The sequence below is a fragment of the Poecilia reticulata genome, chromosome 7 (assembly GCF_904066995.2).
Source record: "Poecilia reticulata chromosome 7, P_reticulata-male-v2, whole genome shotgun sequence".
Classification (NCBI taxonomy): Eukaryota; Metazoa; Chordata; class Actinopteri; order Cyprinodontiformes; family Poeciliidae; genus Poecilia; species Poecilia reticulata.
The window spans coordinates 26,744,832-26,758,243 of NC_088836.1; the positions used below are offsets into that span (position 1 = coordinate 26,744,832).

The 13,412-nt window shown below is 40.3% G+C and overlaps 1 protein-coding gene across 1 annotated transcript; it reads right to left on the reverse strand.

Annotated features, from left to right (window-relative positions):
- Positions 1-2,225: 2,225 nt before the first annotated feature.
- On the reverse strand, positions 2,226-12,531 carry xkr7a (XK related 7a). Its single transcript, XM_008414412.3, has 3 exons — positions 11,921-12,531; positions 7,032-7,231; positions 2,226-6,055 (listed from the first exon to the last, which is right to left on the reverse strand). The coding sequence occupies exons 1-3, from the start codon at positions 12,448-12,450 to the stop codon at positions 5,094-5,096; spliced, it is 1,692 nt and encodes a 563-aa protein (XP_008412634.3). The 5' UTR covers positions 12,451-12,531; the 3' UTR covers positions 2,226-5,093.
- Between the last annotated feature and the right edge of the window lie 881 nt (positions 12,532-13,412).

Sequence of the window (13,412 nt, forward strand, 5' to 3'; positions counted from 1 at the left end):
TCACTTCTTCATTGTATACTGAATCTTCACCGGATCACTGCAAAAACACAAAAGATCATTTTTGGTCTATTTTCAAGTGAGATACTTGAAATAAGAAAAGACTAACTTTTCAGCAAAATATAAGAACTTGTTCTCCCTTATAACATGGGAAAATTTATTGTTATACGCAAAATAATCTGCCAATTTTTCAACTTTTTCATCAATATAAAGGACTCTTTACATAATACAAGCTCCTATATCTTGCTGAAAAGTTACTTGTAACTAAGTTAGTTTTGTTTTTTTCTAGTGTATTAAGATATTTTCACTAGAAACTGGAACAAAAATACTTGGTAAGATTTTGTATTTTTGCAGTTGTTTTGCCTTGTAGCAAACATGGATAGTTTGTTAAAATCACGTGTTCAAGAAGGGAACACAAAAAAATATATAAGACACTGGCCCTTTAAGAGTGACAAAAACTATTCCACTTTCTGGCATCATAAAACATATGACATAAAAATGTAACTACGCTGTAATTAATGTCACATTTCTGTCCAGATTAATTAGAGGGGAAAACATATGCAATGAAATAAACCACCTTCAACTGTTGCACATCCTCCGTCTCTTCTGACAGCTTGAGTTTTATGAGAACTATGAATTTTATGAGGAAAAACAATAATTTTCGTGTAGCTGAATAATCTGTTTCCTAGAATTTCACCCATGAATTTCCAGTTGGACTGGGATCCAGACTCTTTTCCCTGTGTATTAACGACATGATCTGCATTTGTTTTGCTCTGAGGACAGATGCCGTATAACCCTGGAAAACAGCTTCATAGTCACCAAACCCAAAGTGTCCCCCTGTGCATTCCTGCAGAACTAAAGACGAGCAACTGCTCCGCTCGTTTAAATTACATGCAGCCGCATGTTATCAGTGACGGACTCAATGTGCTTGTTTTTTTCCAGCAACATCTTCATGGTCACTATTAGGGATTTATTTTTGGATCTTAGTTTTCATGCACTTCAACCTTGTTTTCTGTTGTTTAGGCATAAATTAAATTCTAATTCCACAGAGTGGAATGTGATTTGAAGGGGCAGTATTATGTATTTCCAGGCACATAATGCCATTTTATAGCACAAGTAATTTTGTTAACTTCAGTTGCTATAAAAATTATAAAGAGATTTGATTCTGTAATTTAAAGCCTTAAAATTGGGCATCTGTCTCTTTAAGAAGCTCCTGATCTCAGGAAGTCATCACATTGCTCTTCTCTATTAACCCTTTCACAACATTTCTACCAGCGTTGAACTGAGAAGTTGCTCCTATAATCAGCCCAGTTGATACACAGTTCCACCAGGTGCTTGCTAATTGCTGCTGGCTAGTCTGAAGGAACTGCATGGGAGAATGGTAGATTAAAGTATTTCTCAAGCATTCATGAAAGAATCCAGGCAACACTCCAGGTATGCTTTTGAGGAGTGAATAACACTGTAACACATTGGTGTCCAAACTTTGCCAAAACTAGCAAATTTAAATTACTGATGGGCCACAAAATTTGTTAACTTAAAAACATTAAAAGGGCTTTGGACAGTTGCCTTAAATTTGGAAACAGAGAATTTCCAAATTTTTGGGTCATCAATTGTTTTCAATCTAATTTATTTTTTTTATTATGTGTTGTGGTCTGGGGCCAAACAAAATCATTTCAAGTGCCAGAAATGGCCTGTGAGCCACACTTTGGACAAACCTGTTACAACGTGATGTAAAGCTCAAAAAAGTACATTTTATATAATACTGTCCCTTTAACATCAGGTTTTTGAAACTACTCAATTTCAAGACACCAAAAAAGTTAACTTATTGTCAAAAAATGGCTGGGTGTTTTTTTTGTGTGTTTGTCTGTTTTTAGAAACAGGTGAAACACAAATGGAAGCACAAAACTTCTGTTTGAATAATAAATCCTCTTAGGGGAATTTTCTTCCATTCAGCCAATTATAAAAGCTTATTAATGTCTGCAAACATCCTTCAATCTCCATATTCTTCGCATTATTATTTAACTTGTGCAGGTATTTGTTTCCAAAAAACAAAATAAAAACTGAATCCATCCTTTTATTGTGTAGTTGAAGGTACTTTTACTTATAATCACTCCATTTAATTATTTTAAGGTAGGTTGATTAAATAATTTAATTAGGTTTAAACCGTCTGAACCTCCTACCAGAGTTGTGATACGTTTGTGGTTTGAATCAGCCAGGAAAAGTGAAACTCAGGTAAACACATTGCTCTTTATTTTAGCAACAATACCACAATGAAATTGTCATCACCTTCTTGTTGATCAGTTTTTGTTTTTATTTTATTTATCAGAACAGCAACAGTCTGGCACGACCAGCTTAAGGCTTTTTGATTCCAGCTCTGTCTCTGAGGTACAGCCTCGCCCAGGTCCTGCCACAACAAGCACTTTTTATGGTTCACTTTATGGTTCTCACATGATGGACTCTAACCTTTAGCACCATAACTACAGCCTGAGCGGCTTCCAGGAAACCGCAGCAGGGAATGCAAATAAAAAGGAAAATCATTTTTAAAAGAGTCTCTGTGGGAGGTGGATTTTGTTCAGAGTCATTTGGGAAAACAAACTGAGATCATACAAGAGAACCGTAGCATCTCAGTGACACAGTTTCAGATTAATTACCCATAATCCCCCTGCTCAGTCCCACCATCTTCACTCGTGCTGGTCTGTGAAGCTCACAAACAAATACACACCTCGAAAACACACAATTCAGAAATGTCCATTTTCTATCTGCACTAAAGGAAAACAGGCCAGGTAGGAGTTCGGGTCAGAACCTGTTGGGTGTAATTTAAGAAACAAATGTTTTCTTTAGCTTTGGGTTTAAAAACCTCAGATTGAGATCAGATGGTGAACTGGAAAAGATCCAGTTCAGTTCAATCTGAGGAAATGAAAACACACAAAGAGATTCAGAGGATCTGAAACACATTATGAACCATCCAACCATCCACCTGCTCATCCATCCAACCATCCATCTGCTCATCCATCTATCTGATTATTCATCCAACATCTATCCAACCAATAATCCATTCAACCATCCTCTGTCCATCCATCCATTCATGTAATCATCATTCATCAATCCATCCACCTGTCTAATTATTCATCCAACCATCCATCTGTCCAGGCATCCATCTGTTCAACCATCCATCTAACAATCCATTCATCTGTCCATTAATCCATCCATTAATTTATCAATTAATCTGGCTAATCATCCATCCATTACCATCACTACTATCATAGCTTTGATGCTTGGATGGGAACTGTTTGTTTTTTTCTACATTTTTTAAGATAGTTCCTTTAAGAAAGTATCAGTACAGTTACAATAACAAACACCGGTGTCCCTAAAACTTCCTCTTCATTATACAGTAATTTACATGTTAAATAATATCTGTCATGTAGCTTTTGCTGCTTAAGATGGGCTTTTATTTGGACATGTAAAGTCCATCACATTTATGCCCTGTAAAAATTATAAAAATCACAACAAATTTGTTTTTCAGTGCATTTTCATTTTTAAAAGAGAAATGAACGATATAACAGCCCGCTTGTAAACACATTTTCTTTCAATTTTAACTTAAAAAAAAAGAACCACAGGAATGTTGAAAATCCTATTAACAGCATGAAAATGCGTAAAAAGTCTTGTAATAAATATTCACACTGTCCAGTTTTTACATTCAGCCCAAATTGTTGCTTTTCTACTCTTCCCTTGCAACGTGACTCTAAGCTACTGAAAAATGACAATAACCAAGAAAACTACCTGTGCTGTGGTTCTTGTAGGTTGTTTGCAGGATTAAATTTTGATCATCCTCACGTACTCACTCAGCGGTGGTGTAGCTGCCATAAATAATCTTGCGTGCTTGAAGGCTTGTCAACCCCCTGCAGAGGTTGGTGCTTCCCTCACAGCGGAGGAATTAACATTTCTCTGCCTGCCTGTGCTTTTTCCTCACCTCTTTGTGCCACATCATGACCTGAGAACTGATACAGAAACCAAAGTATGCACCTTCTGTACACGACTAGGGCTGGGCGATATGACTTAAAAAAATGAAATATTCGATCTTTTCATATCAAATCCGACTTCCGATGAGTTCTTTTCTCGCTTTCTTTTCTAAAAGAGAAATTACAAATGATAGAAAATATTTTTTAAATCATCCCTTAAGATTACCACGGAGTATTAGGGTATGAAATTTTTTGTTTATTTACGGGAATATAGTCAACGTTAGCTATAATTTTAACAGAAAAAACATATTGAAACAAGTCATTTTAATAATAAAAAACAAGTAGACTAAGCAAATTTTATTGAGGTGAAACTTAAAAAGCTTGACGAGTGTTTATATTTCAAAACAAAACCGCATGAAGTTCATTTTGCATCACATCGGACTGTGTTTGGATCGCTTCTTTCCTGTTATGCTATGCCGCCATCTTTGTTTCTGGATCAAGGGCTCCGCTTAAGGATGACTAGCAGCGCCTCTGCTGGATGGAGGCCAAACTACAACACCAGAAGGTTTAACTTTATTAATCATCTCAAACAATTAATCGACAATTAATTATAAGTCGTGTAACTGTTTGCATCCCTATTTAAAAGTCCTGCTGCTGATAATAATTTGATGCTCAGCATTCCTCATTTTAATTTTTGTTGTTTTGTTGTGTTTGAAAAACACAACTTTATTCTCTTAATTAAAAAAATACATTTGTGGTCTGGTCTTAATTCTATATAGAAGAGTTGACCTGATTCCAAAATCCAAATGAAACAAGAAACAAAATGGCGGACTTGGGAATGCTGACATCACCCAAGGAGTGCATTAGTGGAAAAAAATCTTAATTTTCCACAAATTAAATATTCAAAAATTGACTAAATAGATTTATCGCCCAGCCCTATACACAACATAATTTCTTTTAAACCTTTCTCTTTTTTCTAGCAGAACATAAAGACGCATTCCTCCACCTCTCCCTTCTTCAGCACAGAGAGCAATCGGAGATCGTGGAGCTGAAACAGACTGTGCATTGACAGCAGTTCCTCCTGCCATCTTCACTTTAAGGCGGGATGTCCAGCTGAGTCACAGCAACTCTGGCACATCACACGGTGGTTTCGTACTCCATCACTTCTTTGGCTGTGCTCAGGCAGCGGTACTGAATCCTCGGCGTCACCGGGGCTGCGCTCTCCAGCACCAGGATGGTTTTTCGCAGCCGTCGGTCGATGTAATGAGCGTCCCATGCTGGGTATTTCTTTCTCGGTAGGTCTATTCGGATGACGGGGCCCTCTGTCCTGGGTTTGAGGCTAGGCACAGGGGGCTTGGCCCCCCTCGGAGGGCGCACCTTAAACACGTCTCCGTCCACCCCAAGCTCCCTGTCCAAGCCTTTAGTTCTCTGGAGGGTCCTCGGCGGGCTGCCGACTAGATCCGGTGGGAGGCTGGAGGTCGGTGACGCCAGCACCTCTACAGGAACCTCCTTCTCCGCTATGTAGCCCCACCCAGACATGGAGCCGTCAGGGTGCAGCAGGCAGTAATACACAAACATGAAGAAGGTGCCAAGCGCATAGCTGCTGGCCACAATGCACACCATGACGACGGCGTAGAAGTCCGGGCCCCCGTGACGCTCGGCCGCGCCGCGGTACACGAACCAGGCGGCTGTGAGAGCCACGTTCTCCACAAACACCGTCAGGCTGTAGATGAGCAGCCTGCAGCGCGTGCGGCCCTCTCTGACGCTGAACCAGCAGAAAATATACACGATGCCCACCATCATGTTGTAGATGATCTCCTCCCACTTGGACATGCAGAAGTCCGTCTCGCCTTGGATGATCCAGAAGGTCATGATGCACCAGTGCGCCACGATGAAGATGCCAAAGTAAAGCTGGAACACGGAGGCGAAGAGTGCGAAGGCCAGCGCCCGGGCACCGATGGTGAACAGGTGCCACAGGATCTGGACCATCACGGCCTTGTAGGTCATGGGGAGCTTGTCGTCTCTCGAGTCCCTCAGGACTTTCTGGTAGGACGAGATCATCCAGGCGAGGGACAGCAGCGAGGCGGAGGCAGAAATCCCTGCAGAGACGAGACAAAAACAGGGTGGTATTAAGGACAACTAGATAGAAATAAAGAGGAGTAATTTTCTGCCACGAAAAAATCTGAAATTTTTCGATTAATCTCAGAAATGTTCCAGAAAAAACTTTCTGAAATTTCTGAGATTTAACAGTGTAAAAATGTTTTACTTTTGGAAAAAAAAAACATTCTTGGAAAGTTTTTTTCTTGAAAATTTCTGAGATTAATAAAAAAAATATCAGATTTTTTAAAGCAAATTCTGATTCTGATTAATCTGAGAATTTTTCTAGAAAAAAATAATTAGACATTTCTGAGATTGGAAAGTCAAACTCAGAAATGACTTTTGGGGAAAAAAAAAATCTCACAATATTTTGTCCAGAAACTTTCTGAGATTATTCAGAATCAGAAATTGCTTGAAAAAAATCTGTAACTAAAAACTTGGAAATTTCTGAGTTGAAAAATTGAAAATTTGTTAGAGAAATTTTGAATTTCTGAAATTTGCTAGAAAAACAAGGAAATATCTTAGTTTGAAAAGTCTAAAATTTGCAAGAGAAAACTCAGAAATTTTGAGAATAATCTCAGAGAATAATAATAAAAAAACAAGAACGTTTCTGAACTCCAAAAGTGGAAAATTTACTGGAAAAAAACTCTGAAACTTTGAGCTTAATCTCAGAAATGTTTTAATGTGGCGTGATTGAAGCAGCATTTATGCTAAATGAATGTCATATTTATGGAATAGTGGATGAAAGACATTCCAAAAGTTGATGTTTCTTTACATATGTAGTTGTTTTGTCTTTGGGTTTGCAAAGGGGGTCAGAGGTTAAAGCTCTTTTGGGTAGAAGGTTTGAGAACTCTAATTAACACATAAAATCCCAGTGAAACACCATGAAGGCCGTGGTTTGAAGTCTGTGATCGTCTTCGCCTTCACATCTATCAAAATGTTTGCTAATGGTGTCTGTGGTGTTGGGTCATAGCTCACCCTGAAGAGGTAGAACCTGACTGGTGTGGATCATGATGCTGAGCTGCAGCACCAGCTGAGGAGCGCTCTTCAGGAAGGATTCGAGCAGACGCAGCATGTTGATGTCCGCGCTCTCAAACATCATCCGCCAGTAGTAGTGGCGCCGCTCCGGGTCGCCATGCCAACGGCTCTGCACCCCCAAGTACAAGGCGTGGACGTACCTGAGCGTCAGAGGAAGATTCACATGCCATCACGGTTAGATTTACAGGCTCAAAAGTTTTAAAAGTCAAAACATTTTTTACTTAATCTCAACATTTATGAGTTTTTTCAACCCACTGGACTGCTTCACCAGTCCAGTGGGTGGGAACCCAGACAAGATTCTGATAAATCACAGATTTTCTAGAAAAAACTTGGAACTTTCTGATCTGCAAAAGTCAAAATTTTGCAACAAAACACAGACGTATTCAGATAAATCTCATACATTTTCTAAGAAATATTTTCTAGAAACCCCCCCAAGAAATTTCAGAGTTTCAAATGTGAAGATTTGCTTTACAAAACTAAGAAATATTGCAATTAATCTCAGAAATGTTCTAGAAAAAAAACTTGGAAATGTCTGAGTTCCAAAATTACAACAACAAAAAAAAAACTCAGAAATGTTCAGATTAATCTGAGAAATTTTCCAGGAAAACAAGCATATTTCTGAGTTTAAAAATCTCAAAATTTGCCTCAAAAAACCCTAAAATTTTGAGATTAGTCTCTGAAATTTATGAGGAAAACAAGAAAATTTCTCTAGTAAGTCTAAGACTTATTTTGTGGTTGAAAAGTCAGAAATTTGCTTGAGAAAACACATAAATCTTTAGATCAATCTCAGAAAATAGACAAATGGCCCCAGGGTCTCACTTTGAACACCCCTTTGAAATCCCAGTCTCTCTAAAGTTATGCTTTCTGTGCTGAGATCAGAAAGAGGAATATAGAGCTTGTGTTTAATCTCTTCCCTGAAAAAAAAAAGGAACAACGCTGCAGAAAGAGGAAAAACGGCCACAAAAACAGAAAACAAAACAAATCCAAATTAATGCTGTTTTCATGCAAAATTACTGAATCTAAATGACAAACTTCACCTTAACTGGACATGTTTGGAGAAACGCTGCTAAATTTCAGCGCATTGAAGCAGTAAATGTCTCTGTAAATGCCTTGGGAAACAAGGTCAGAAGAGACTCGTGCCAAGGAGACTAGCAGAGCCACAAGAGACAGAGTGCAGTGATACATGTTGTCATATTAAAGTCACAACCTTCAGTGGGTTTTATTTGCTTTTCATGTGATCGAAGAACAACACAAAGGAGTGAGGCATGTGCTTTGCAGAAGCAGTGAGGAAAAAAGGATACATGTATAATAACATTTTTACAAATAAAAGCAGAAAAGATGATTTTATAAGTGCATTTGTTTTCAGTTGAAATTAGCTTCTGCTCATCTGCTAATGCTATAGAAGCAGAGCTAATCTTTAGCTTAGCTTTAATGATTTTGCTGACTTTCAAGACGTCTTGCTCACTTAGTTTCCTCTAAATTATTTTTCCTATATAAATCCTAAACCTCTAATTTCCCAGGCTGTTGTGTAAACTTTTTTTCGCCTTATTGCAAACTGTACGTGATCTTTTCATGACAGTCTGAACAACCCAGATCGGAATTTTTCGAATGGGACCCAGGCTACTTTGATATGTGGTCTGAAATCCGATTCGTGTCTGATCTTTTCAAATGTATCGTGTCTGAACGGCCAGTTCGAATGCGTCCGACCTGAACGTCATTGATACTCGACAAACGTCATTATTCTGCGATCTGATACACAAGCGGGAAGAAAAATAACAACCTTGGCGGGTGATAATGAGGATTAAGTTGTTAATTTGCTGGTTCCGGATGGAAAACAACCTTAAAAACACAAGATATGCAACACCGTTATCATTCATGTTTACTTCCCCAAACACTGAGCTCTCCTTCTTCTTCTTCTTCTTTTATCGCGGTTAGCAAAACACTAAGCACGCTCTCTGTGACTCTACTGCGCCCTCTACTGCGCATGAGGGACTGTTCTAGGTCGTTTGCAGAAGTGGAATATCTTTGGAAATATGAACGACCACACCAAAAAAATAAATAAAACATCAAAATTGTGTTAACGTAGCATTAGATACACAAGTCTAAGATTTTTTATGGCCTGCAAGACATAAAATTACTGTAACCCCTTTTTTTCTTGGTTTCTTCAACACAAAGCGGTCCTTGAAACGTACACACAACGAGAGAATGGAGCATATGTGCCGTAATGAGGGTCAAAGACTCACAGATGGTTTCACTGCACTCTATCCATGACACAACCCTCCCATATCACATCTCATGTGAGCTGACATTCAGTTCAGGTTGCAGGCATCAATTGATCCCAGTTCACCTGACTAAATGTGTATCAGTGACAGATCATTCGCGAGTTAACAGCTCGGGGTAAAACACACAGCGCTAATCCTCTTTAACGTTCAGACACACTGCTGCGAGTGCGGCACCCACGAACAGGACACACACACACACACACACACACACACACACACACACACACACACACACACACACACACACACACACACACACACACACACACACACACACACACACACACACACACACAACAGCTTTAATGGCATTACCGGTAATTCTGTGCTGCCACAACGTTTTAATGTGCTCCTGGACACACTCACACTCACTCAGTCTCAGTCTCCGGGCGGATGTATGGGATCAATACTGCTGTCTCAAGAGGAAGGAAGCGAGCGGGCACAGAAAGACACACATTGTGTTGTTCTACAGGTAAATCAAGCCACATGAGTCCAAGTTCTCCCTCTCTAACGTGACCAAATGCCAAGTATTTATATATATTTGTCTCATAATGGGAGTGTTGCCTCACACCCGTCATACAGCTGAATGTTTCTTTGAACTGGCAGTAGTTCAAGCCTGTCAAAACCTATCAGAGGACTTTTAAGTCTGAGCCCCGACTCACCATCACTGACCGAGTTGTTGACCCACAGACCTACTACTGTCCATCTGGGGAGTTTATGGCTACGTGTGTGTCATAAATAGGTTTAGATCTACATATGTGATAGAGAAAAGTATATTAACGTGCGACTTATAAGTAGAAAAAGGTTGCAGAAATGATATTATTAGAGTGAAAACGATTAATTGATTCATTTAGTAATTGATTAATCATTAACGCTAGTGTACAGACTCAAAAAACGGCATTTTCTGAAGGAACAACACACTCAGCGCAGTAATTAAGTCAAAACTGAACAGAAAATTTAACATTTTTTTATTTAAGATGATAATTTACCAAAATGAAATGAAACTGGACTGAAAATTTTTTTATTTCTGTAAATACGTTCTATGCAGAATTCCTCAAGTGGCATAGTTTTAGCTTCACCTGGTTCAGATTATGTCAGTAAATCACCTTGTGCTAAATTAATTATTTGAATAATTTAAAAAATAATCAACAGGTTAGCCCTACTCTGCTAGTCAAGCAGAAAGAGTTGATCTTTTCACACGTTGATGTTAGAAATATTTCCCTGCAGATGAATCCTTTGCAACAAATGATCAAGCGTAATTTGTAATTTGTTATTACAAATTACAAGCATTTGTAATAACAAATGCTTGTTATTACAAGCATTTCTTGTAATAACAAGAAATGCCATGTTATTACATTTTAGGCAATAAAATTGCTTACCAACAACGAATGATTTATCTATTTGAATTTTTAATATTATAAAAACAAAACTTGACTAATTAAATAAAAATCCTGCAGTATATGGCCATTATTTGGTCTGATTACTTGATTAATTGTCAGAATAATCACTAGAATACTTGTGAATGTGTTTATAACTTTCCAAGAGGTAGCCAAGGCAAAAGGAAGTGGGTAGAGTTTAACCAGGGAGAAATGTCAAAAACAAAACACGGTCATCCTCTTTTGGCACCAAAATGATCAGGTTTAAATAAAAAAATTAGGAAAGATGTCGGACTTTGCAGATGAGCAGAAAGACCTGAGATTTTCACATCTCGATGTAAAAAGTGTTTAGATGAATGAATCCTTTGCTACAAATGACCAGGCATTCACTTAAGGAATGCATGTTGTTGCATTTTAGACTATAAAATCCATCCATCCATCCATTTTCTTTACACCCTTGTCCCTCAGTGGGGTCGGGAGGTTTGCTGGTGCCCATCTCCAGCTAACGTTCCGGACAAGAGGCGGGGTCCCCCTGGACAGGTCGCCAGTCTGTCGCAGGGCAACACAGAGACACACAGGACACACAACCATGCACACACACTCACACCTAGGGACAATTTAGACAACCAATTAACCTAACAGTCATGTTTTTGGACTGTGGGAGGAAACCGGAGTACCCAGAGAAAACCCACGCATGCACAGGGAGAACATGCGAACTCCATGCAGATAGACCGGGGCCGGGAATCGAACCCAGAACCTTCTTGCTGCAAGGCAACAGCTCTACCAACTGCTCCACTGTGCAGCCAGGCTATAAAATGTTTTTTTTTTTTAATTATTATTATTTAAAAACCAAAATTTAATTGTGTATTTGCATTTTTTTGTAATTAAATGCAAAATATATAATTTTTTGTCTGATTACTCGATTAATCGTCGGGATAATCAATGGAATACTCCATGTGAATGTGCTTCTAATTTTCCAAGGAATGGTTGACCCACGGCCGGGGGCCGCGGGGGAGAGGGTGGATTTAATCCCCTTGTAAACCAGGGAGAAATGTCAAAAACACAAAACCACATTGGCACCACAATGATTAGATGGGAAGAGATGTTGGACTGAAACACAAAAACCAAAGACAAGGTGTACCGATCCGAACCTCTCGGATCTCCGACTCACCTCCAGACCTGCGCCAGCTGCAAAATGTGAATGAGGGCTTGAAAGACCCACATGAAGGCTCTGCAGCAGCCCCGGACTCGGCCCCCGCCGGTCGGCCCCGGCAGCACCGCGGCGGCCCGGCCAGCGCCCCACTCTCCGCTGTCCTTGGTGCTGAAGTCGCCTCCCTCCGCGCCCGCCGCCGCCGCCACCACGGCCGCCGCCGTGCCGCTCTCCACGGACTCCGTGAAATCATAGGCGAACCACCGAAAGCTCAACACCTGCACGACCACGGACGGGACGATCACAAAGACCAGAGTCAAGGCGAAGCACCAATACTCCCTCCGCAGGTAGTAGTCGGCAGCCAGCCACAGGTCTGAGGCCCCGTCCGAGAAAAACACTAGCAGGACGCAGAGGGTCCAGCAGAAGTCCTGCAGGCTGTACCGGTGCTCGCTCACGCGGCGCTCCGGCGGTGCCGGTTCGGACCGGGCGGGACACTCGGGTGGGATTTCGTTTCGCGGAGAGGCAGGAGCACCATCAGATTTCGCGGCCATGTTTGTTGAGGGGAAGAGATGGGAAAATGATGGAAGCGAGGGGGAGGGGGCGAGCAGCCAGTAGGGCCGCGTGTGAGGGGAGGAGGAGCGGGTAAGGAGGGCGGGAGCCACCGCCGCTGATCAATCACCGGGTTTAATGCAGATAAATTCAATTTAAAGGCACAAAAAGCTGCTGGTCTGGTGTAACGGTATCAGACTGGGTTTCACTGCATCAGTGAAGGTTCTGTTGATCTGCATGAGGTCTGAATCCATTCAGCAAAATCTGAACACTATAAAAACGATTCTTGGAGGATATTAAATTTTAGATACTAAATTATTACCATGATATTGTTCTTGGATTTTAGTTTCAGTTATTATTTTACTTTTGATCATTTCTGTCTTTGTTTCTATTTTAGGATGTTTTCACATCCGATAGTCCCGGACTTGGAACCGAAATTGCAACATTTCAGCTGGTGCGTTCACTTTCACACTGCACTGTATCAAACGACCCAAACTAATTGGATCGCCTGTTCCCCTCCAAGCCTGCGGTAGCGTTGCACCAACAACTATTGAAGGAAAGGACATGAAAACCTTAGAAGACCAGCGGAACTTCCTTCTTCACAAAATGTAAACAAAAATGGAGTAGCGTCAAATTTTAGCAGTTGAATGATTTCTTTTATCTTTGGTAAAGACCACAACCCATTTCTCCCTGTAATAGTAGACTCTCACGTTTGCTTTGGTTGCATTTACCCAGAATCCCTTGCGTTGTAGTCCACTTCCTGCTTTTGGAGCGGTCTCTGGTCCGTTTTGCTTTCACATCTGCATACAAAAAGCACCAGATAGCCGGATTTTTAGGTGCGTTTGCTTTTTTGGTCCACACCATAGTTTGATTTCTCATTCACACTCCCCCAAACAAACCGGACTTTGTAGAGACCCAAACTAGAGTTGGATTAAAGCAGATTGAACAGTTGATGTAAATGCAC

Excerpts from the sequence above, each read along its gene's own strand:
- xkr7a (XM_008414412.3), bottom strand. The coding sequence starts at position 12,450 with ATGGCCGCGAAATCTGATGGTGCTCCTGCCTCTCCGCGAAACGAAATC. Across the intron at positions 7,232-11,920 it reads CAGCTGGCGCAGGTCTGGAG|GTACGTCCACGCCTTGTACT; the intron begins GTGAGTCGGAGA and ends TCTGACGCTCAG. Across the intron at positions 6,056-7,031 it reads TCAGGTTCTACCTCTTCAGG|GGATTTCTGCCTCCGCCTCG; the intron begins GTGAGCTATGAC and ends TCGTCTCTGCAG.